Raw genomic sequence first — 23,053 nt, 5'->3', positions numbered from 1 at the left:
ATTCATTCACTGATTTATTGATTTGTTCCACTTATGTCAATACACAGTTCCAGAACAAGATTCAATTAGCTTGTTACATTGCATGACTGAAAGCAGCAGGGAGAAGAAACTCTTATATTGCCTGCTCCTGACTCAACAGATAAACAACAGAAACAGCTTAACGTTAGCTGAGAGGCTAGCTGGCTGTGCTTCCCTCTGGTCATGCTGCTGCTAACGCTCCGCTAGCTACTTTTTACTTACCAAGTCAAACTTATAAGATTTGATGTCAAAATGATGAGATGCTGACATCCTAAGCCATGACTTTTTCAGCCAAAGTTATGAGATTCTGTCAAAAATTTAACTCACTAAAAATCATGAAAAATTTACTGAATCAAAATTATTATTATTTTTTTTTTACTTTTTAAGACAAAGTTATAATACTTTATCAAACTTTTTACTTACAAAGTAAAAGTTGTGCAAGTCATACAAGTCATAAGATACTAGGACAGAATTATTGGATATACTACTGTACATCAAATCATCAAACTTTTGAGCCTGATGATGAAAATCTGTCCTGAAATGAATAGTGACACTTGTCTGTAGTGTGTATACATGGTGCAAAAGGGCAACATTTACAATATCAGTAGCTTACATTAATAATTAATCATTCTTATTTAGTACATCTCTGAAGCTTTAAACAGTGTCAGTCAAACAGTGAGTAAAAATTGTAATATCTTTGTCAGATGTTTTACTTGAAAAATGATGATTAAAAAGTTAGAATTATGAGATGGTAAGCTACAATTACAAATAATGAGAAAAAAATATGATGTTGAATCAAAATTATGAAAAAGTAAAGTTTTTGACTTTTAATGTCAAAATTTGGATAGAAATGAATCAAAGTGTGACTTGGTAAATCCCAGAACCCCCACAAAATTTGGTCTCATTTCATCAGAATTCTCACTTTGTATCTAATAATTCTGACCTACCTTAAAGTCCCTTCACTCAAAAATATGTTTTTCTTCTTGTTCCTTCAGTTGGATGTTCTCTTCTCTGTGTAGAATGATGTATGTGCAGAGTTTGTTTTCATATTCATCTGCTGAAGGAGGAAAGTTTCTCGGAGCTCATTGAAAATCTGATTTTAAGGGGCGGGCCTACGAGCAGGATTTGTGACATCACAAGTAGTTTGCAAGCTAATCGTGGTCCAGTTTGCAACTTACACAAGTGTGATGTGGAAACTTAAAGCCTTGAGTGCACAAACACTAAGAATGGACTTTTTCTTTAAGTAGGACCATCTTGCATCCAGCGGTTACACTTTTGAAATGAACATGATTCTGAATTTTTCAGTAAGGGAGTGGATGATCTAATTTGAAGGATTTTTTGATGAGGTAATCAGACTTTTTTTTGTGGAAAAACATACCACACATTATCCCAAGCAGGCTATTTTTATGTATCTTACATTTCATCAGATGTTTTCTTTCCCTGTTATGAATGGGCTGCCATGGTTGTGTCACTTTCCATGCAAAAGTAGTTGTACCTGCACTGTGGCTCAGATGTTCACGTCTTGCATCTTTCTATCTTCAAACACACAGCAGCAGACCTGTTCCTGGATGTTATCCTGAAGAGAGAGTTCATCACCACCTACTTGAATCAGGAACACACCTTCTTCAGCTCCCACAACACTGGACAGGTGGAGGCTCTGAACACACACACACAGCGAGCCAAACTGTGAAGGTCCAGCTTCATGTTCTCTGCTCAACTGCTTCTATGTACGATGACACACACAAGTTCACCTCACTGACTGAAAGACAGAAAGGTCCTGACTCATGAGTTTTTCCCCTCTGACAGGCAGCATCATGTCAAACGGCTCTGAATACTGTCAGTGTAAAGTGAATTCTTTTGCATTCTCAGCAACAGGACATTTATTAAATCTAGCTCGCTCTACATATATCTCAGTGCAATTCATTAAAATGACTCCTTTCAGAAAACAAGTTTTATTCAACCCAGTTTTATTCAGAACTCCTTGGTGGTTGCTAAACAGGAGCAGGTTGATGGTGGGCTGAATCCAGTGGGAATAAAAGCTGGAAACAAGTGGTTTTCATTGGACCTCTCACTGCTGTTTCCCCACCAGGATCCAACGGAAGAGATGCAGGCAGTCATGAACATTTGAATGTCACACAGTATCACAACCCTGACATCTGCAGCTCATTCAGTCACCTCCTGCTCACCCCCCTCCTCCAGTTCATGTTGGGAGCAGGCAGCGCCCTCGTGTGGCACAGCAGAGAACTGCAGGGAGTGGGCAGCTGATTACTACGACCTCCCTGGAAAACCAGCAATTTTCCCTTTTTTTTTTTTCTTCTATTGTTTGTTTTTGGCAAACAGCAGCTCACATTCTGAACAACAACATCACCACCACTATTACAATGGTACCGTTTGGTTTTGCAAACATTGTTTTATTAATTTTGTCAGTTTGTAATATATAAATTACTTTTAAAAACGTGAGAAGCAGATGCACCTACAAGAAGGACATGGCGTGAAAACACAGGAGTCATAGAAAACCTAGACTGTGTTTACAGAAGCCATCAGCCAGTGTCCACTTTTCCCAGAATCCTCTTTCGCCTCTCCATACTGTATTTATCTGTTGTTGGTTTTTTTGTGGACAGGGCCTTTTTTTATTGTTTAAAAAAGTTAAATGGGCATCGTCTTCCTCTATGTGCCAGCTCCCTTCGCTCTCTCCTGCGGCGCTCAGTCCATCCAGATCAGTGCAATGCAGGGGCGACACACAGCTGCCATAGCCCGGGAGTGGAGGGGGAGGGGAGAGGGTGGGTGGGAGGTGGGGTGGGTTGGGGGGGAAACGGGTGTGTTGGTGGACTAAGGCGTCTGGCGGCGTGTTCGCACCTCTTCCTCTTTCCTCCTCCTCCGAGCTCACATTTCGTTTGCCATGTCGTCGTGCTCTCCTGCCGACAGGTCGCCGTTGGCACTGATGTTGGTGCTGTTGTCTTGGTAACCGGGAGGCATGAAAGCCAAGCTGTAGGGGTAGATCTTATGGCAGGCGGCTCGGTAAGCTTCGGCCGCCTTCTGCTGAGCCTCGCCCAGCTGCCCGTCGCGCAGAGCCTCCAGCACCTCGGTACAGATCTGCAACACACACACATTCATTCATTTTCATGGAGGTGTTGTCAACCAGAGGCAGCAGGGTGTGCATTATGTCTGCTACTATAGTTGTGTGTAAATCATGGCAGACCTGGATGCTTCCTCCTGACAGCGACTCGTCCAGGGCCGTCGCTATCTCGCAGGCCATCTTATCAGAAGGAGGCTCCAGGTAGACCATCATCTTAGCAGCTGGAAAACAAGAGACTAACTGATGACAAGCTGCTTCACATCAATGTTAGTCCAACAGGTAATGATAAGAACATTTTAAAAGAAAAGATTAAGTCATTGGGCCTCATGCTCTAGTCTTTTTGTTTGAGTATTTGTTTGTACGTTTGCTTGTGTTGCACCTGTTCATGAGGGGAACGTTCCTGAGATAAGCATAGTCAACACCCCTGAAATGTCCATATAAGGCGACCTGTTCTGCTTCGTTTCATTCACAAACATGTCTCCAAAGTAAAAGAAGAATTTCACACTGCAGAGCTTTAATTCCTGCTGTAAGAAATCAGCAGACACATTTATCAGTGTCTGTAATCATATGAGAGGCCACAGAAGAAGAAATCTGTTCATATGAGTGTTTCTTGCATGAGGCCCATGAGTGAGTCTCGTGAGGTTGGGGTAGTGGTTCATAACGAGGTCATTGATTTTGAAACATACCCTACTGTGCGCTAGACAAATGACTGGTGACGCGGTGCTATGTGTTGGTTGTTAGAGCAGAGTGTGTGCTTGCGTACCAGCCAGTCTGTGGGGGATGGAGTTGGAGTGTTGGCTCAGGTAGTTCTTGTTGTAGCTCTGGGGGTTGCTCTCCCCAAACAGCCTGGAGATCTCCTGCTTCAACACCGTCCTCACCGCCTCCGGCAGGTCCGCACTCTCACTCACTACACACACACACACATTAAAAGAAAGAAGGTTTTCAGATGATTCAAAGTGAACATGTAGAAAACCTTCATGTAACTGTGAAACGTCTCCCCCCTCACCTCCTTTAAAGAAGCGCACTAGACACTGGTGCAGCCATGGGTTAGAAGGCTCGATGGCTACAGCCCTCTTTATTGACTGCAGCATCAACAGGTACTTCTCTGGAAGGAATGCAGAGACAAAGACACATATACAGCCAGGTTTAAAGTCATCTGAAGATGTAATGTTTTCTACCTCTGCTTACAGCTGGACTATTGCTAATGAGTGTGTGAAAGGTGGCGACATGAGGGCTGGGAGTATCTGACCTTTCCTGAAGTAGATCTCGAAGGCCAGGAGGTGAGTCTCGATCTGGTTCCGCACCAGGTTCTTCAGAGGGATCAGGAACTTCACCGCCTCCTCCAGAGGACTGTCCGGCTGGTAAAAACGAGTCAACCGTGTCACGTTATTCATCTGCGTTCTACTCCGGCCATGCTGAAAGTGGTAAACGTGAACCCACCTTGGCCAGTTTATCTGGTATTAGCTCCTCTTTTGGCCCTCCTATCTCCTCGTCGTCGTCCTCTTTCTTCTTCTTCTGGTTTTTCAGCTGCTTCTCTTTCTCTGCGTTCTTCTTTTCCTCCTCTAGCTGTGCCTTCTTCTGGGCTCTTCGCTGTTTGTTGCGCAGTTTCTTCAGCTCCTTGTCTGTCAGATTCTCTATACAGAACATAAATGATATACAGTATTAGTACATTTAAGATGCTATTATCACCAAACTTAAGTGTCCGCTGCCTCTGAAGAACCATGAAGTCTGGGCTCATTAGACTCATGACACATTAAAAAACAACAGCAGGAGTCAGAATCAAAGCCAAAGTATAATTTGAGTACAAACTAACTGTACTGTTTGCAACACACACACACACACACACACACAGTCTAACCGGTGTCTGCCTGGCTCTCCTTGTTGTCGTCAGTCAGAGGTTTGTCGTGCAGGGCCAGGTAGATCTGGATGGCGGTTCGAGCTGCTTTGTAGTAGAACGGATGCTGCCGCAGGACGTCCTCCAGCTTCAGCAGGTCCACATAGGAGCGCAACGTCATCTTCCTCATGCAGTAGGTGTGGAAGTCAAACTGGTCATCTGTGATCTCCACAAAATGCTGATGGAGACGATGAGGAGAGAAAAGGAGAGTCAGACTGCATGGAAAAAATGATTCACACAAGTGCTGCTGATCCAGTGTGTTCCAAGAATTGTCACTTTGCAAATCAATCGCTAAATACGCTAAATCAAGCTAATCAAGCTAATCAAGCTAATCAAGCTAATCAAGCTGGGGCTTTGAGGCAGCGATGGCACATAATGCATTCAGCTATTCTTTATGATTTAATCTATCTTATGTAATAGGCACCCTCAGGTGTAGGGATGAGTTCTGGTAGTCAGTTCCATTTTGGATCTGGTTCCCAGTCGGCAAAATACCCGGATTCATTAAGTTCCAACGCTTATTAATCTTATATTAGAGCTTTTATCTCTCCTCACTTATTTTCATTAGCAAAGAGCAACAGAAAACATACTGTAGGTAGCAGACAGACCGTCACATCAGCAGCAGCATATTAGATCAGCTGTAACTAATTAATGTTAGTTTCTCATTTGTGATGACAGCAGCTGTGTGGAGTGGGGCTGACATGACTGGTGTTAATCCTCATGTGTTGCAGACTCACCCTCTCAATCTCGTGGCACTTCTTCAGGGCCTCGCCAAACTTGTTCATAGCCTTGTAGGCCAAGGCACACTCCGTCTGGAACCACATGCACTGCATCTCATTCAGGTTCTCTACTGCCGACGTCCCCTCCTGAAACCACACACACACACACACATTAACACACTGTGTAGCTAGAGAACCTGTAGCTAGTGAGATGGTGGTTGGTGGTCATTTTTTTCCTGTATTTATCCTGAACCTCTGACCACTTTTTTTGTGCAGCTGGCTGTAAGAATGTCCCAAGTGGGATTCAGGAAACTGAAAAAAAAAAAAACTTGTTGTAAATTAGTTGCAACTTGGGGAACGCTAGTTTCACTCTTTAAAATGTTACTCAGGAGTCAAAGGAAGAATATCACACCTGTTTAGGTAGATTATGCAAATTAGACCAATGAGGAATTAAAAATGGCGGCAGCATTTAGAGACGCAGTATTAACACATGATGTGGAAACAACAACACAGATTAGTCCTGTTCTTTGTATTTACTGCTGCATCAGTTGGATGTAATGAATGAATGAAAAGGAGAAATGTAAAGGAGGAAAATGAAACTGAAACAACTGTTGTTGTTTGATGGTTATTTATCTCTGCTTTTGACCGTTAACGCTGTGAAACAAATCAGAAAATAACATTTTATTTCTGTAATTTACCGGCTGTGTTGTCTCTACCACCGCTCCCTCTCTTCATTCACTCTTTAGCTCACTCGACCACCACCACGCTGTCTCTCTCTTGCGCTTGTGCTCTCAGCTCCATGGCGCTATCTCTCACACTTTTTTTAAAATGGGTTGGGGGGCTGACAGTAAAGCCTAACTTTACTTTGAAGGTAATCAAACAAAGAGAAATGTCCTCCCCTCATCCTATAATGATCCTAAATTGATACTACAGTACTTCCTTGTTCTATGAATGAAGCGGAAGACAAGTTGAAGCAGCTGTGTGTATTTGACCAATCAGCGACAATCACCCTTGCAAACCCCGCCTCCAAAGTTCCTGTACTTTTGGAAAGTACTACCACCCCTGCAGGGACTTTTGGGGGGGTAAAAAAATCTCCCTGGAACTTCATTTGGACCCTCCGGTGGAAACGCGGGCACATTAAACTAGAAAAGCAGATGAAACAACATCCCTGAAGAGCTCAGGCACAAATGTAAACAACACTATTTTTAACCACTGAGCAAGAAATCCCATTCTGCACGCACCCATACTGCACCAAACTACTCATCTGTCTGATGCATAAATACCAGATCATCACTGCGACAACACATACACCCTTGAGCTGTGTCTCACCCGTGTGAACTTGGAGCACATCTCCTCTGCTTCTTTGATGAGGCCAGCCTTCAACATGTACTTGGCGCACTTGGAGTTGATGAAGCGATCGGCGGTGTCCAGGGCCTGAGCCTCGTCCATCCACCGAGCTGCTTCCTTTATGTTGCCTGCATGCTGCGGAGCGAAAGGACGCGGGTAAACAACCACAAACAATGAGCTGATACGTGCGTGTCCTTAACGTATGTGCAGAGTTTACGCCGAACCTTGTAGATCTTGGCCTTGATGAGGAAGAGCTCGATGAGCGTGGGCGTGCTATCGATGGCGGCGTTGATGTAGTCCAGAGCGAGGATGGGCTGACCTACGAAGTCAAAGTGCTGTGCCAGGAAATACTGTACCCACAACAGGGTGGTGGGGGGCTCCTCCTTCCCATCATCTGTACACACACATTTAAAATAACAGCTGTCATGTGACTGGATTCACAGCTCTGCTTTTATATGTGATTTACATGGACTGGAGTTAAACAAAGAAACTAAGGACCACAGACAGTTTATCTTAAAGTAGCCAATCACAAAGAGTGTTTCCATCCACCTGTTTCTATGTTCAATATTAACACAACAGTACTGGATGGAGACATGCATTCATTTGCATTTTCTTTTGCTGATTTTCTGGATATTTCTGTGAAAATGTGCATTACATTTGGATGGAAACTTGGCTACAGAGGGTAAATGACTATATGATGCTATGACAAGAAAAATAAAGTCAATCCATGACCGAGCAACACTCACCATTTTCATTAAACATTCGACAGCTTTTTAAACAAGTTTCATAGCCAACTACTAATTCTTCAATGATTGAAACCTGCGTGAGGAGAAAAAAGGTTAAACTGTTTATATTCAGACCAAGAGGGACAAGAATTTCAGTGTGCAGCCATGTGTTGTAAATGTCAGCGGGGCCTACCTTGTCTTTGTCAGTGTAGAGGGATTTGAGGGTAGTGAAGACGGGCGGGCAGCCCTTACTGAAGTTCATCCTCAGATAGCTGTCCAGACATTCACGAAACTTCTCCCCTGACCAGCACAACACACAGTAAAAGGTACAGTAACGTGAGATTTGTACTGACACATAGCACACGAGGGTGGTAATATACAGGGTTTGATACAGGATGAGTCACTGCAACCTCACTGTGCTCAGTTGTCCCCGTAAAATCAAGGGAGTTGTCAATGCTGTCAGTCGGCTTCTCATTTTTAGCTTTTAGCAGCTGCACTCAAGTTAATTTCATGAGTTAACCAAACAACCAGATGAAACTGTTAGCAGTTCCCTGGTAAAGCTGCTATCTGTGCATTCAGGCAAGAGTCAGCTGTTACAAAAACAAACTCCAGTCTGTATTGTTTTGATAAGTCTTCTGTATTTAGAAAACCTAGCGTTACCTGACAGTGCAGGTGATTTCCAGCCCCACACATCCTAGCTAGACAGCGGTCAACTTCTGACTGGCAGCAGATAGTGAACAATAGTCAGAATCCCTCGATTATACTTATTATACTGTTAACTGTCTCTTTATTTGAGTATTTTTCATCTTTTTTAATCAGGATCAGCTTTGAGTCTGTGAAACTAGCTTATAACATCAGCAACCAAAGTGAGACAGAGCTATCAACATTGAGATTGTTCACTTCAGCTGTAATTACCAGACGTGACTTGCAAGCAGTTTGTCATTATTACCTTAAGTAGAAAATGACAGTTTTCACTTAATCTAATGGCTCTTTTTATTAGAATGATTATTAAGAATTGTATAGTAAATGCTACCTGATTGGGCCTGGTTTTGCAGATATAAACTGTGTGTGTTAAGTGAAACAGTTGAGCCCTGGTGACACAAAACTGCTATCACCTATTTCCCATCCATCATAATAATAATAATGTTCTCATATATTGGATGTAATTGAAAACATTGCTTACATGTCTTATAGAATTTGTCCAATATCAACTCTCATATTGTTTTGATATTTTCTATCACTCACTGCATGCACAGTTTTCACTGTATTGTTTATTGTGTACTCTGGATGAAGCAGTGATGCAATAGAACAGTGCTAACAGGCTCACTGGACTCCCTCCCACACAATCCTGGCTCAAACACTGAATTTATCTGAAGGGGGTGTGGGGGTAGTTGATAGGATAAGCTGAACAACACCCATGACTCTGGACTCTTGGACATAGTGATTAAACTAAACCATCTTAACTCAAGGTCCACTTACTAGCTTTTCCTGCATGTCACAGTCTTAATGAGTGGATGGAGATGTGACTATGTACATGTTAAGACGTTCTCTATGGCTGCTGCTCACTGAGCGAACCGTCTGCTGTTGAATACTGCATGATCACAACCGACTCCAGCCGAAGACTAAAAGGTTTTGATGGTACGGTGAGTGAGTGGATGCTGGAGGCTGTACTGTGTTTACCTGTGAGGAAATTAAGAGGAAGCCTTCGAGGAACTAGGCCTTTAGGAAACTTCAACCAGGCCTCCTCATAAATCTTCTGACGTTCCTCGATACCACCTGGAGAAACACAATGAATGAACAAATGAAAAGCAAGTAATGTCACATCACATAAGTTCTGTATTAATATTTCTGGAAGCACAACGGACTCAAAAGAACATATGTGCCGAGGAGAACAACAAAGGCAGACATGTTCAGAAATATTCAGAGTTTCAGAAAACCTTTTGGAGCAAGACACTTGCAATATACAAACACTGTCCGTGAAAAAATGATTCATACACACGTAGAGATGGATATTAGGAATATGTAATGAGCTGTGGGTGTGAGGATAGTGTTTACCTGGCTTCAAGGCCTTTTCTAGGCCCTGGTAGTAGGCCCAGTTCTCAGGGTTCCTCTCCTGGAGTCTCCTGTAGACCTCTAAAGCCTCCTCAGGCCTCTCCAGCTTTAGCAGCAGCTCTCCTATACACACACACACACAAAAACATCTAGATTATAAAGTGCCACTGAAAGCTAAAGAATGTCTAATCCCCTGTAAGAAGCACCAACAATTTCACTTCTGTTGGTGGTTCAGTTACTGTTAGGAGTCAAATCAACATTAGCATTCTGTCTGAACCTTTTGCAGTGATTCTATCTTAACACACTTCCTAAACAGTGTTGCTGTTTGAACGACGTGCGTGAACCCACCTCTCGTCTCCTCCACAGCCAGTTTATCACAGATCTGTTTCTCGTAGTTGTTGAGGTGATCGAGGGCCTCCTTATACAGGCCGGCCTCCCTCAGAACCTGGTTCTGATACAGCAGCAGTTCACTGTACTCGTAGTCCACTTTGTCTGGAGACGTCTGGACAAACACACACACACACACACACACACACACATCTCTAAGTCCCCAACTTCTACTACAACTTACACTGTCATTTTCCTGCTACAAAAAGTGTCATATTATGAATTCAAACTGATGGCTTCCTTGTGTTTGCTGGATGTTATTGCTTCAAGCATAGATGAGTACACATTGTGACTGATAAGACAGTATAAATACATACAGGTTGTTATTGATGCATAAGATCTCTAGAAAGAAAAATAAATATGCCTATTTGTTTAAGAGCCTAGAAAACAGCACAGAATCATATTAAACCAATTTAAATGATAAAGATGAAATGTAATGTGTATACAGTTTAATCCTTTTAGTCTGTTGGATTGTATTTTGTTTCTCCTGCATGATAATATCAAGTCATTCCACTCATTGTTTTTCATGTCATTACAGTGCATTCAGACAGACAGTCATTGAGAGACAGGGCAGCTGCCACTCTTGTTAACAGACAACACTATCTGCTGCTGACATGGAGCGAGAGTTGATGATGGGTCAACTTTTTTCAATGTGCCGTCGCAGCTTGTTGTGTGACCATGGCAACCGCAGAAACCACACACAGAGAAACGGGAGCTGATTTGATTAGTGTTTGTGACCCCTGAATGATACACCACATCACCAGCAGACAACATGAAACATCAGCTTCCAGGTTTGATTATCCAGTCTGGACCAATAAACTATGTTTTATCATATTAGTTCTATTAAAAGAGTCCTCCTGTATAAAGCCTTTATAGTCTCCAGAGGGAGCTGTGTGAAATCTCATCAACTGCCTCAAGTGATGCCCGCTCCTCATCTCTCCTGGAGGCTAGCAGCTCCACGCTACATTATCTACTGCTAACATAACACACCTGAGAGGACAGTTAGTGGTTGAGATGCACTGTGGGTAATGTGGGCAGCAGGTTTTGACAAGTTAGAGGAATGCGTAGAATAAAAATAGACAATATCTCTGGTTGTGCTGCGTCAGATTGAATACTTTTTTTTACTACACTTTCATATTTTTCACCTTTTGAGATGGAAAAAAAAATGGAAATTCCACATGACCACTAAGCAAATTCAAACTGTAGGCTTAGCTTCAGAAATGGACCTTGAGGAGAGTTTATTTTGTCACCTCATTGATACAGATAACCAAAGACCTTTACTCTGACCCCCCCTCTGGTCAAACACCATCACTTCACCACAACTGCTAAAATCATTAAAAAACACTTGACTTTTTTCATCTCACATGTAATTAGCTTTTCTTTACACTGAGCAGAGCAGAGACAGAGACTGTAGCTTGGCTGTATAGAATATTTACGGCTCTGTTGAGTAGTCTACAGCTTTATCTTACCTGTTGCGTTTTACGGAACTCCTCAACGATCTTGGCGGCCATCTCGAAGTCCTCCAGCAGGTGATAGGCTACAGCGTAGCCGATCCATGAGGCCCGCTGGGCTGGACGGAGCTGCAGCAGTTGGTAGCGAGTCTCCTGGAGAGAGACAACCATCACAACACACACACACAACTTGTGAGTTATAAGACTCAGATGTGATTATCCTAATGGCCAGCCGGTCCAAAAGACCATCCACCAACTGGCTGAGCCCGCAACCATCTTTTCACCCCAACCAACCCCCCCTTTCATCCATTCTCCTCCTGCCTGCCTCCATCAGGACCTTTTATCTGGACACTCCTATTTTTACACCCGTCCTCATCTCTCTGGCGATCCTCACCCTGTATCCCTCCAGGTCTCTCATCTGGATCTGCAGCAGGGAGAGGTCTCGGAGGATCTGCAGGTTGTCCTTGTCCCACTTCAGAGCGTTGCGGTAACACTTGATGGCCTCATCATACTTTTTATCCGAGCGCTGCAGCAGGCCGTACACGTGCCAGCCTGGGAGGATGAGCGAGTTCAGGAAGCAAACGCACACATACACACACGGACACACTGGACTCAGCCAGTGGATGGTAACAGCTACACACACACGTTTCCACAGCGGATGCATTTTTAAAAATGTCTGAAAGCTTTGAGGGAGAGCAAACCAAGCAGACATTAAGTTAAAGAACAAGTTTGTCATGACACTACAAGAAGAGAAGGGCCCGGAGGGAGCGGTCGAAGGATACAGACGTGGCTCTTGAGGTCGTTGCGGAGGCCTCGTCTCACCAGCTCGTAGGCTTCCTCCTTCTTGCCCAGACAGTTGAGGGTTAAACCCTTCATGGCCAGCGTCTCTGGAGAACAAGGACAAGAGTGAAACATTCAGGTCAGTCAAGCTTCCTGTTTAAGAGTGATTTAATTAACAGCTGCATTTCTTAAACTCATTAAAAAACAAACCTGTCATTTATTAATTCAGCTCTGTTTCTTGTGGGTGTGTCTTCTGACACTGATTCTGTTTATGAAAGCAGTTTGTTCACATTAACTGATGGGATGACCTACAGAAAACTGCAGTTTTCTTTGCAACACTTAAAAAATTTGGAACCAAGTTTGCTGAACATCTGGATGGAACAGTGTGAGCAGTAAATCATGTGACACTGTTGAGGATGCTACAAACACAACTGTTCAAAATCCTGCTGATGCATCACAACTAGAGCCTGTCTGAAAAAATACAAAAGTTAACAAGTAACAAACAAATGTTGTTGTTACATAATGTTTATCCACCAGAGAGCACTGACAAGTATATGTTTCAACTCTGCACATTGTTGTCACAAGAACATGGTGTACACAATATGGCCAAAAGTATGTGGACGTGTGAACAATCTGTCAGTGAGGTCCGACACTGATGTTGGGTGATAAGGCTCTGGCTCACAGTCGGTGGCAAAAGGTGTTGAGGTCAGAGCTGCTGTGTGCAGATCAGTCGAGTTCCCCCACACAGCAAACTGGGAAAAGCATCTCTATATGGAGCTGGTTCTGTGCACAGAGGAACTGTCATGTTGAAACAGGGAAGTTGCTCCAAAAGGTTGGAAGCATAAAATACCACGACTGTACCGCCTTTGACTGAACACTAACATAGAGCTTAACACAGCCAGATGTGTTTTATGTGTTTACATTATTTCATTTTGTTTCTATCATGCATTAATATGCGTCTTATGTGTTTACATCGTTTTAATTTCTTGTTTTAATATTCAGCTTTACACATTTTAATATATTTTAATTTGATATGCTTTAATAGTTCTGTTATTATCCTCACTTATGTTTTTATTTAATAACTTTAGTTGTTCTTGCTACAATATTCTTTCTTTTTTATTTTCTATAAAGCACTTTGAATGACTCTGGGTGTTAAATGTGCTATATAGACAGCAGCCTTGCCTTGTATGCTGTAGCAGTAAGACTTCCTTTCATTGCAACTAAAGGGCCTACACCAAACCAGGAACAGCATCAAAGACCCAAAGTAGACAAAAGTGTGTGGACATTATGAGTCATATAATGTGTATGCTAATCAAGTAAAAAGCTCAGTTGAACAATGAAACTCAACAGCAAATGCAAGAATGAAAATGTGTCAATCATGGATAAACAAAATGGGTTGTTTTTTTTGTTTGGTTTTTTTACAAACACATTACTTTAATGTGTTGCAGAGATGGAATCATCCTGATAAATGTGCTTTCAGAATTACAACTTTCTCTCAAGTTTCTCTCACTTTGGCCTTTGAAATTCAGAGACTGTTAGTCTAGAGTCATTATATGATGTATGTTTTATGTCTCTTGTATCACAGCAACTTCCTCAGGGTTTGACGTTCACATGAACACAACTATCTGGACACTTAAAACAAACGTATTCTCTCTTACAAGTGAAGCTGAGACAGTCTGAATAGCTTCTTTCAATCTTGTGAACTTCAGAAAACAAAGGTTTGACACTCTGAGGTGATGGACTAGGTGTGCACAGGTGTGAAAATGGGCACAGCTCCAGGTGCTTCACAAATTCATCATTTCATAATTCCTCTTGGCAGCGACGGAGGTGGTGTACTTTCACAGAAGAGACGAGAACACCGGCAGATTCTCCCTACATCTCCACTCCACTGCTATTCAACACACACACACACCAGGAAAAATAGAACTTCCAGTGTGTTTTCCATAAAACAATATTTCATTACTTGCAGCCTTTTTATAGATCCCGTCTACTTACATATGCACCTGCTTAACACCCCCCCTCCCTGCAGCTTTGCGCCCCACCTTCCAGGGTAGTTGCTCTAAAAAAATAACTTAGTGTATGCTCCTGGGAAGTAAGATATTATTATTATTATATTGGTTTAGTAAAGTTTAACAGGCAGCAGCATTTGCTCTGTCTCTGTTATTTTGGGTTTGTGAGTGCAGCTGTCAAAGAGCAAGAAGATCACAACGTACTTTCCGTAAATCCAGAGATCCAATCACAACATTGTGTCACTTTTTGTGTATCAACTAGTAAATGTGTCAAAGTGACAGTGAAACATGATTTTTCTATACAGGTCAAGCCAGCTAGCTCTTCTCTTACCTCCATGCTCAGCAAACTTTGGGTTGCCCAGGATCTGTTTGCAGAACTTCAGTCCATTTCTGTACTGCTTGTGCTCGTAACATCTCTGCAACAAAAAAGAAAACAAAGACAGACTTCATGTGAGACCAGCCTGCCACTCTCTCTGCTGCTGCGCTAATCCTCAGGTCACAGCCGGGCTAAAGGTGCATGAAAAGGACGTTACTGCAAAAGTGCTGAATGCAAACACTGTTCCAGTGGTGAGCAGAAATAACTGCTCCTTCCTGCTACGATGGAGCAGAGCATCACATACTCCACACGCTGCCTCCTTGACAGTCCAGTCAGGACGAGGAGACTGCAGCATTCACATAAATGGGAATGACAACACTTGAGAACAGCCTGAATGATGGAGTGCTGTTGATGAGATGTGATCAGACAAGCAGTCAGATGGATGTGCCTGGCTCAGTGGAGACAATAGAAATCCTGCCAACTCCCACTACAATATATGCACTCCAGTCCCTGACTGACAGAAGAAAGGGGCAGACACTCCCTATGCCCAATAGTAGTATTAGCTTTAGCATGTTAGTATTATTACTAGTACACTGTACAGGACCGCTGCTATGAATGGCTGAATACTTTGGGTTCAACACTCGCACAACATCTAAACAACAGACTTTTTAACATTACTTTGCCTGTTTGGTTATGCCGAAACAAGTGTGGCTTCTCGTGACTTGGAAAACAACTTAGCCTCATCCGTACATGCTATGTTGTGAAGAGGCAAGAGTCATGTAATAGTTAAATTTTCACATTAGTAAATGAAGTGTGGTACCGGGGCTAGCAGTGTGAGCTCAACTCAACCACTCAAACTAACTACAACTATTTACAGCGAACCGGAGACTAATGTTGCACAACTTCATTGGCACTGCAGCCAAAGAAGTTCCCATTCACTGGAAAGCTAACTCAACTATAAACACTTAACTTATGCATGGCTGTCATGTGTCAAGCAGCTTTGTCATTGATATACTTTGGATGTGTTGCAACTAAAGGCCAAAAGCATAGCTAGGACACCAAATGATTTGTCGCTAACCTATTAAGCTGTTTCCTTACTAGCATGATAACACCTACGTATTGATAATAGAGACATGGTAATTACAATGCGTTTAGTGTACTGAATCGTTTAGTTAATTCACTAGCAACTCCCTAGCTACTTGCTCTGACTGCTACAACTGACGGCTAGTTGGCAAACTAGCATTAGCTAGCAAGCTAACGTTATCTGAGGCATTTATCCTACCAATATTCTCTTGAAGAGAGCGTTCTCCTTCGGCGGCAGAGTGATTGTGGGCATTATGTTGGCGTCCTATGCCTCTGTGGGTTCACACATGAATAATATACTCCTGGACTCAAAGATCCTGGACTGTTTCAGTGTCTTCAGGCTCCTCTCCGCTCCTCTCTCTCACGTGTTGAAGCCGAGGCCCCCTTCAGAGCAAAATGGCCGACGTGCTTCTCCTCCGGGTCAGGCTGCTCTCTGAGTCTGCGCGTCAGTCACACCAGGCTCGACAGAAAACATGAAGAGATGCTCTTATAATACATCCATGTTTCAACTGGGATGAAACAACAAAATGCCTTATTCCTATCTAATAATATATAATCTACCTGGGGGTCCTGACAGGGTCACCAAAGCTTCGCGGGGGTTTGCGAGGCCTATTTGATTTTAAGGGGTGTAAGAAAACTTAAAGCTCCCCTCCACACATGTTCTAAGATAGAATATATAAAGAATACTCTGCTTGGAATAATATGTGTCTGATATGTTTTTTCCTCCATAAAAAGTAGAATTGCCTAATTACAAACCTTAAAATTTAACCTACTTCTTCTTCCTCATTGAAAAATCCAGAATGGATGAATATGCAAATATTGCTTTCAAAACATTTCAGAAGTTTAACTGCCGGATACAAGATGTCTGCCACTATAGTGTAAAATCCATTCTCAGTGTTTGTGCACTGGAGGCTTCAAGTTTCCACATCACACTTGTGTAGTTGCATACTGGACAATAATTAGCCTCTAAACCAGCTGTAATGTCAAGAATCCTCCCCGTAAGCCCACCCCAGAGAAACTTTCCTCCTTCATCAGATGAATGTGAAAACAAACTCTGCACATACACCATTCTGCACAATTAAGCTCAAACATTCAGGTGAAGTAACAATAAGCAAAGCACTTTTGCTTTTGGGGGGGGGGGGGGCGCTTAAAAAGTATATCTCAGTATTTCACTGATTTCTGTGAAGAAAACAACTGAATGTAATTGTTATTTTTAAAGTTTATATTTTTATTTAAGATATAAACTTTAAAAAAAATCTAGCGAGGATGAGGTGTGTGTGTGTGTGTGTGTGTGTGTGTGTGTGTGTGTGTGTGTGTGTGTGTGTGTGTGTGTGTTTTAATAAAATCATTTTAGAAACAGGTGTCGTTTCTCAGTATCACCATCCAAGAGGTGAGTTTGGTGAGAAGGGACAGTGGGGATGTACGCGAGATGATTTTCTTTTCTTTTTTTCCCTCAAACAACAGACTTTGGTTCGTTGAATGTAAGCTAAATGTCACAGGGGATTTCAAAAACATCAGACAAATCTCCTAATACTTGTGCATGTTTGCCGACAGGTGATGCATAAAAAATGATTAATTTTCTAATGTAATTTAATGGCAATATCCGTATCAATAAGTGTAGAAGAGGAATTTGATTTGTAATGATGCCAAACGGGGTTATGGAGTAATAAAATTAATAAAATCCAGATATTTGTTGAGTTTAAAATGACTAATGTGTACGATCGACTCATCGGTGTTGTTGGACTCGTCTACTCTGGCCTGCCAGGACGTTTAATCAACCGCGGTGTGACAGGAGAGCACGGACACATAGAGAGCTGTTCTTTAGCTAAAATGACTTTGAATCGGTTATTATCTCGAGCTGTTCTCGCCAACAAAGGTAAGAAGATGATACACTAGCAACGAATGAATACTTATGAGTTTGACAGACCCGTGTTTTATCTTGCTTTTTAAAACGTGAAAGCCGTGTTTGTTTTGAAGCCTGACCTTAGCTTAGCTTAGCTTGTAACGCTAGCGCCACAGTCTCAAAGGCATTTTTCTCCCGCTAGTTATGCTTTTGAAAGAAAGTTATGCATTTTATGTAATGTTTCTTAACCTACTACTTTGGAGTAACGTAACCCTTTGTTAAAATATTCTCAGTATATACAGCTTGTCAAGTGTAACAGAAAGGTTCAACCCTTCACAACATGCAAGCTTTACCCACAAGTAACAGTTAACGTTAATAACAATTCTTGTTATCCTAGGTGGAGTGGTAGTTGTTAATGCTGCTCGGCTTATTTAAAAAACCCACACTAGGGTAGGAGCCATTCTTCTAGTCGGATTGCTTTTAAAACCCACAGTAGAACAATATAAGTGATGGGGGACAAAACCCACAGTCCTCCCTCTGTGTAAAAATGTATTTAAAAGTTTATCTGAAGCTAATATGAAACTTCATTCATCCAAATGAGTCAAATCAAGTAGATATCTTTCAACATTACAGTCTTTTTAGTACCAAAGTCCCTCTTTTTGTTACTATACTTCCACCACAGCTCAACAGGGAAACACTGTCCGAGGAAACACAAAGAGGGAATTTGGTGTTAAAAAGACTGTAAATGTGTTAGATATCCACTTGATATGACTAACTCATAATCAACTTTGAAATGCATTTTCGCCTCTAATATTCTTATAATCTAATAATAGTCTCATAATCAGGGTCGCCTTATATTCGTATTATACTATCGAGAGTTACTGTGACTAACCGCATTGAAAAACACTTTGAGGAGAAGAAGGATGAGCTAAACGTCAAGCTAACGCTAGCTCAGACCACTGACTGCTGGACAGCTCTCACAAATGAAAGTTGTATCACAAGCAAAATTAACTGAAACTGACATGTCTAGTAGACACACTGTGGAATTTGGTCCCCATCACTTACACAAAGCGGATCTTTTAATAACCAGTATGAACAGGAGGAATGATTACAGTGAGGAAAACCTCTGTCACTGTTCATATGGACACCTGACTGCTGTTTTAAGACAAACTTGAACAATTGTAAAGCTATCCTTTAAAATACAGTATAATTGCTGTGCAAATCCAGGGGTTTGGAAATGGTCTTTAGTCATCTTCTACCAGGTTTGCAATGCTATATTGATGTCCTGCAGTTGCTGGGGTGTGTGTGTTCATTGTGGTTATCTTTGTATCTATGCAGTTGGATCCAGATCTGTATTCACAAGCTCCAAGCCTGACATTGCCAATCCCAACTGGTTGCGAGTGGGTCTTGCCTTTGGATCATCTGTTTTCCTTTGGAGCCTGGTAAATGATTATATCATTTCACACAGAAAATTGCAATAACTTAGAATCCATCAAAATGATTGTTTGTGGCATTTATATAATTGCCTTGAAATCTATACACCTCTCACAGGAAGATTCAAGACCCAATAATGTATCATTCAGTTAGTCAGGGCAGTGTTTTTCAGTCCTAGTTCTGGGGCACCCCATGCCCGGTATGCCTTAGATGTTTTCCTCTTCCAACACACCTGATTCAAATGATCAGCTCTCCATTAAGCTCTGCAGAAGCCTGATAAAGAACCATTTGAATTGGGTGTGTTGGAGCAAGGAAACATGTAAAACATGCAGGGCAGGGGTGCCCCAGGACTAGGACTGAAAAACACTGGGTCAGAGCACACTGCATCTTTTCCACCATGCAGGGCATTTTGCATTTCAAAGTTTCTATCATTGTCTCACTCAGTAGAGGGCAGCAAAGAGCTGCAAGCAATTCCCAAATTGAAAATTGATTGAAATGTATAAAATATTTGAGGTTTGGTTTATAGGGAACTTTAGTGGATCAGGACTAAGGACAGTATGCTGAATTTGCCAGCAGACAATAACAGTGAAAGATGCATGTTTGAGAGGCAAATTCATTCTTAAATACTACATTGTGAGAAATGCATATATACTAGTGGGCTTCCTTGGGTTTCCCAGCACTATAGTTTTGGTTGGATGTGTTTTCAATACAAGTCTTATCTTGCAGCTCGGGCAAAAATATTGAATTGTTTTAATCCTCCCAGGTGACAATAAGAAGTTCTCACAAAATATGAAATGAATTCTTTTGTAATTTACAGATACATTGAAGCTAAACGTTATTGATTGTAGATCTGCAAGGTTGTAATTTGAATTTGTGTTTCTGATGGGACGTAGTGTGAATATGAGGAACTTTCTGCTAAAACCAGTTGAAGTTTGAATGACTTGTGGTGTCTGTCTTCCACCTGCAGCTGTTCAGGCAGCACAGCACAGATGTGCACGAGTACAAAGTGAGGAATGGACTGGAATAACCCTGCACACTGGTTCGTAAGCGTCTGTATAGTTAATACTAAAATTATATCATTATATTGTGATCTGGTACCTATAGCACCATATAGTGTCATTGTATCCAGTGTGAGGACATATAATCTATAAATGGATGAACAAATAAAACATGATACTGTGTCATTTTTTTTGTCCTGTGCAGGAGGTCGTCAGGTTCTCACCAAATGATGCACCTGTTTCTCCGCTTGTTTCTATTTTCACTGTTCCTGATTCCTCATGATGAATTCTGTGTAAAATAAATATATATCATGTGAAATATACATGAGTCATGATTATTTTGTTCACATAAATTCAAAGTTGTTGTGGTATTGGCATAGATATTACCACAAGTAGATCCATATATTATAAATGATTGATTTGTATTGATTAATCAACTGTCTTATGGCCAAAATACACTCTGTCTCTATGCGCAGCTACGTGGCCCTCCAGCAGGTAAATACTACATAGAACTGTGGAAAAAACAAGTACAGACTATTAAAAAATGATTAAAATAAACACCTTACTGTACCAGAGGCAATACGACGCAGCAGCACAACCTTGTGGGGGTTTCTTTACATTGCACTTTAAAATAAATCAATGAAATCAATGTGTATCCATGATCCTGTAGTTAAAACAATCTAGTTAATTAATTCAGCACCAGTTAACACAGCCTAGGTCTCCAAATCCTGCATAACCAACTGCATTATCACTCGGCAGAACTCAATATACATGCAGTGAAGGAGGCTGAGTCTGTAGCAGGTAGAAAACCCTGCTCCGCCCTTTCTATGTGACTCACGCATCCATGCCTGCTGTGAAATGTGATCCACATATGAAATACACCAACTGACAATACGCAACTAACTTACCATAACATACAATAATTACCAATGCTAGATATGGTTGAACTACCAGTAATCTATAAAAGTGAACTTGTCCCAGAAGATGATGTGATTTGACAGCCATACACAAGAGGTCATCCTCGTAATTTGTTATGCATTGTTTCAAAGACTATTGGCCAGAATACACCGGGCACAGACGCATGGTTTATTAAAACTCTGGACAGGTCACAAATCTACCACAGGCCTAACACAATGAATCACGTCCACAACAGAGGCCAATTTAGACAATTTACGTTAACAGTGTGTCATGGAACTGTACAGAACCCCGATGCAGACTCAAGAAGCTTTTTACATTTCACAGAAGGATTTTCATAATATCCAATGAATTTGGAAAAGGTTTTCTAAGATAACGTATGGATAACAAAAACATTTGAAACCAGACAGAATACAGAGCCGTAGCAAACGTTGAGGATAACAGTTATCTGAGTTCAAATAAAATGAAAAATACCCAAAAGCAACATTTTGTTCATGTTGTCTATGACCTTCCTTGCTTTACCTGACACTTGCACTGAACGGGGTGGAGAGGATGAAAGTCACCATGATGTATGGAGGGTGATCAATGCCACAAAAGAAGAGGATCAGGAGAGGTAAGGCACAACAAGTACACTGTCAGAACTGTTTGTTAGACGGTCAGAAACCTCCTCCCACACACCTTTCCAACATCGGATTAGGGCGGGCTGTGTCTGGCAACTTTCTGAAAATGACAATCCGACGTTCACACCCGCCTCATGCCGTGATTAGTGAGTCACTTTTTATATGAACAACTGAGTGCAGAACTATGAACACCTTCCAAGAGAGATCGTCTGAACATGTGCACCATTACTCCCATATTTACGCAATAATGCTATGACTGTTGGCTTTTCACTCCACTTTCAAGTGTGGCAATAACTACACACATATGATTTTTGACAAGGTCAGACAATATGTCATATGAATTATTACCTTTTAGTCATAACTATCGTATTTTGAGACATTTTTGGGCAGACTACTGTTGTACGACATGGCAACATCAATCATTGAATTGCACCTCCCCTCATCCAAATATCAATAATAATAATAATACTTATACAATGTTTGAGTCAAAGTTGTAAAATTGTATATGACAAGTCTAAAATTGTCTTTACCTATAAACTAGACTATAACTATTGACTGTAACTACAGTACCAGTCAAAAGTTTAGACACACCTTCAAGTATGTCCATAGTCTTGACTGGTACTGCGTATATATATTTAAGTATGTATGTATGTATGCATATATATATACAACTGCTTGTTAATGCAAATATCTAATCAGCCAATCATGTGGTAGCAACTCAATGCATTTAGGCATGAAGACATGGTCAGACATGATCTGCTAAAGTTCAAACCGAGCATCAGAACGGGGAAGGTGTGGCATGGTTGTTGGTGCCAGATGCACTGGTTTGAATATTTCAGAAACTGGTGATTTACTGGGATTTTCACACACGACCATCCCTAGAGTTTACAGAGAATAATCTTCTCTTCATTCTCTGGGTGAAAATGCCTTGTTGATGGTAGAGGTTAGAGGAGAATGGCAAGACTGGTTTAGAGCTGATTTCAAAAGTGTGATTATTTCAGAAGCTCGTTTAAAAAAAAAAAAAGTGTTTGCATATGTGTCATCTAAGTGCCTTTGTGGTGTTCCTTATCTTCAAAAGAATTTAAACATTTTTTTGTCCAAGGACAGGAGGAGAAATTTAATTGATCATACATTATTTGTTTTTATAGTATATTAATTGGAATATATATATAAATTGATAGACTATTTATTTATTTATTTTTAAACAAATATGTCCCTTTCCTGTCCCTCTTCTTTAAACATCCTCTTGTGTCTCTATGGCATTGACAACAGTCATAATATCTGTTGGTGTGTTCCAAATCCAAACTTCATGTTAATTCTATGCAGGTTTTGTGTAGCATGTACACACTGGAAAAGTGACAAAATCACATATACTTTAAACAGTCAGTA

At 41.4% G+C, this 23,053-nt stretch overlaps 2 protein-coding genes across 2 annotated transcripts; one reads left to right on the top strand and one right to left on the bottom strand.

Annotated features, from left to right (window-relative positions):
• Positions 1–1,954: 1,954 nt before the first annotated feature.
• On the bottom strand, positions 1,955–16,315 carry LOC121901330 (N-alpha-acetyltransferase 15, NatA auxiliary subunit-like). The gene is given in 21 exon segments (XM_042418058.1): positions 1,955–3,018; positions 3,021–3,111; positions 3,218–3,315; positions 3,858–4,001; positions 4,101–4,199; positions 4,344–4,452; positions 4,535–4,728; positions 4,953–5,166; positions 5,723–5,851; positions 7,034–7,186; positions 7,276–7,445; positions 7,798–7,870; positions 7,970–8,076; positions 9,457–9,552; positions 9,832–9,951; positions 10,177–10,330; positions 11,685–11,819; positions 12,061–12,218; positions 12,449–12,553; positions 14,787–14,871; positions 16,054–16,315. Coding segments are annotated over 21 exon segments (2,982 nt in total). The 5' UTR covers positions 16,108–16,315; the 3' UTR covers positions 1,955–2,524.
• Positions 16,316–17,543: 1,228 nt separating this feature from the next.
• ndufc1 (NADH:ubiquinone oxidoreductase subunit C1) lies at positions 17,544–20,452 on the top strand. Its single transcript, XM_042418062.1, has 4 exons — positions 17,544–17,730; positions 19,036–19,139; positions 20,099–20,170; positions 20,335–20,452. Exons 1-3 carry the CDS (start codon positions 17,559–17,561, stop codon positions 20,156–20,158), a joined length of 336 nt encoding a protein of 111 aa, XP_042273996.1. The 5' UTR covers positions 17,544–17,558; the 3' UTR covers positions 20,159–20,170; positions 20,335–20,452.
• The last annotated feature ends 2,601 nt before the right edge of the window (positions 20,453–23,053 follow it).

Source organism: Thunnus maccoyii, chromosome 8 (genome assembly GCF_910596095.1).
Source record: "Thunnus maccoyii chromosome 8, fThuMac1.1, whole genome shotgun sequence".
Taxonomy (NCBI): Eukaryota; Metazoa; Chordata; class Actinopteri; order Scombriformes; family Scombridae; genus Thunnus; species Thunnus maccoyii.
This window is presented reverse-complemented; position numbering and strand designations above follow the sequence as displayed.

Bases quoted from the DNA above. Each gene is read 5' to 3' on its own strand.
- ndufc1 (XM_042418062.1), top strand. From the start codon at position 17,559: ATGACTAATGTGTACGATCGACTCATCGGTGTTGTTGGACTCGTCTAC. The intron at 17,731-19,035 runs GTAAGAAGATGA...GTATCTATGCAG, and splicing joins AGCTGTTCTCGCCAACAAAG to TTGGATCCAGATCTGTATTC. The intron at 19,140-20,098 runs GTAAATGATTAT...TTCCACCTGCAG, and splicing joins CTGTTTTCCTTTGGAGCCTG to CTGTTCAGGCAGCACAGCAC.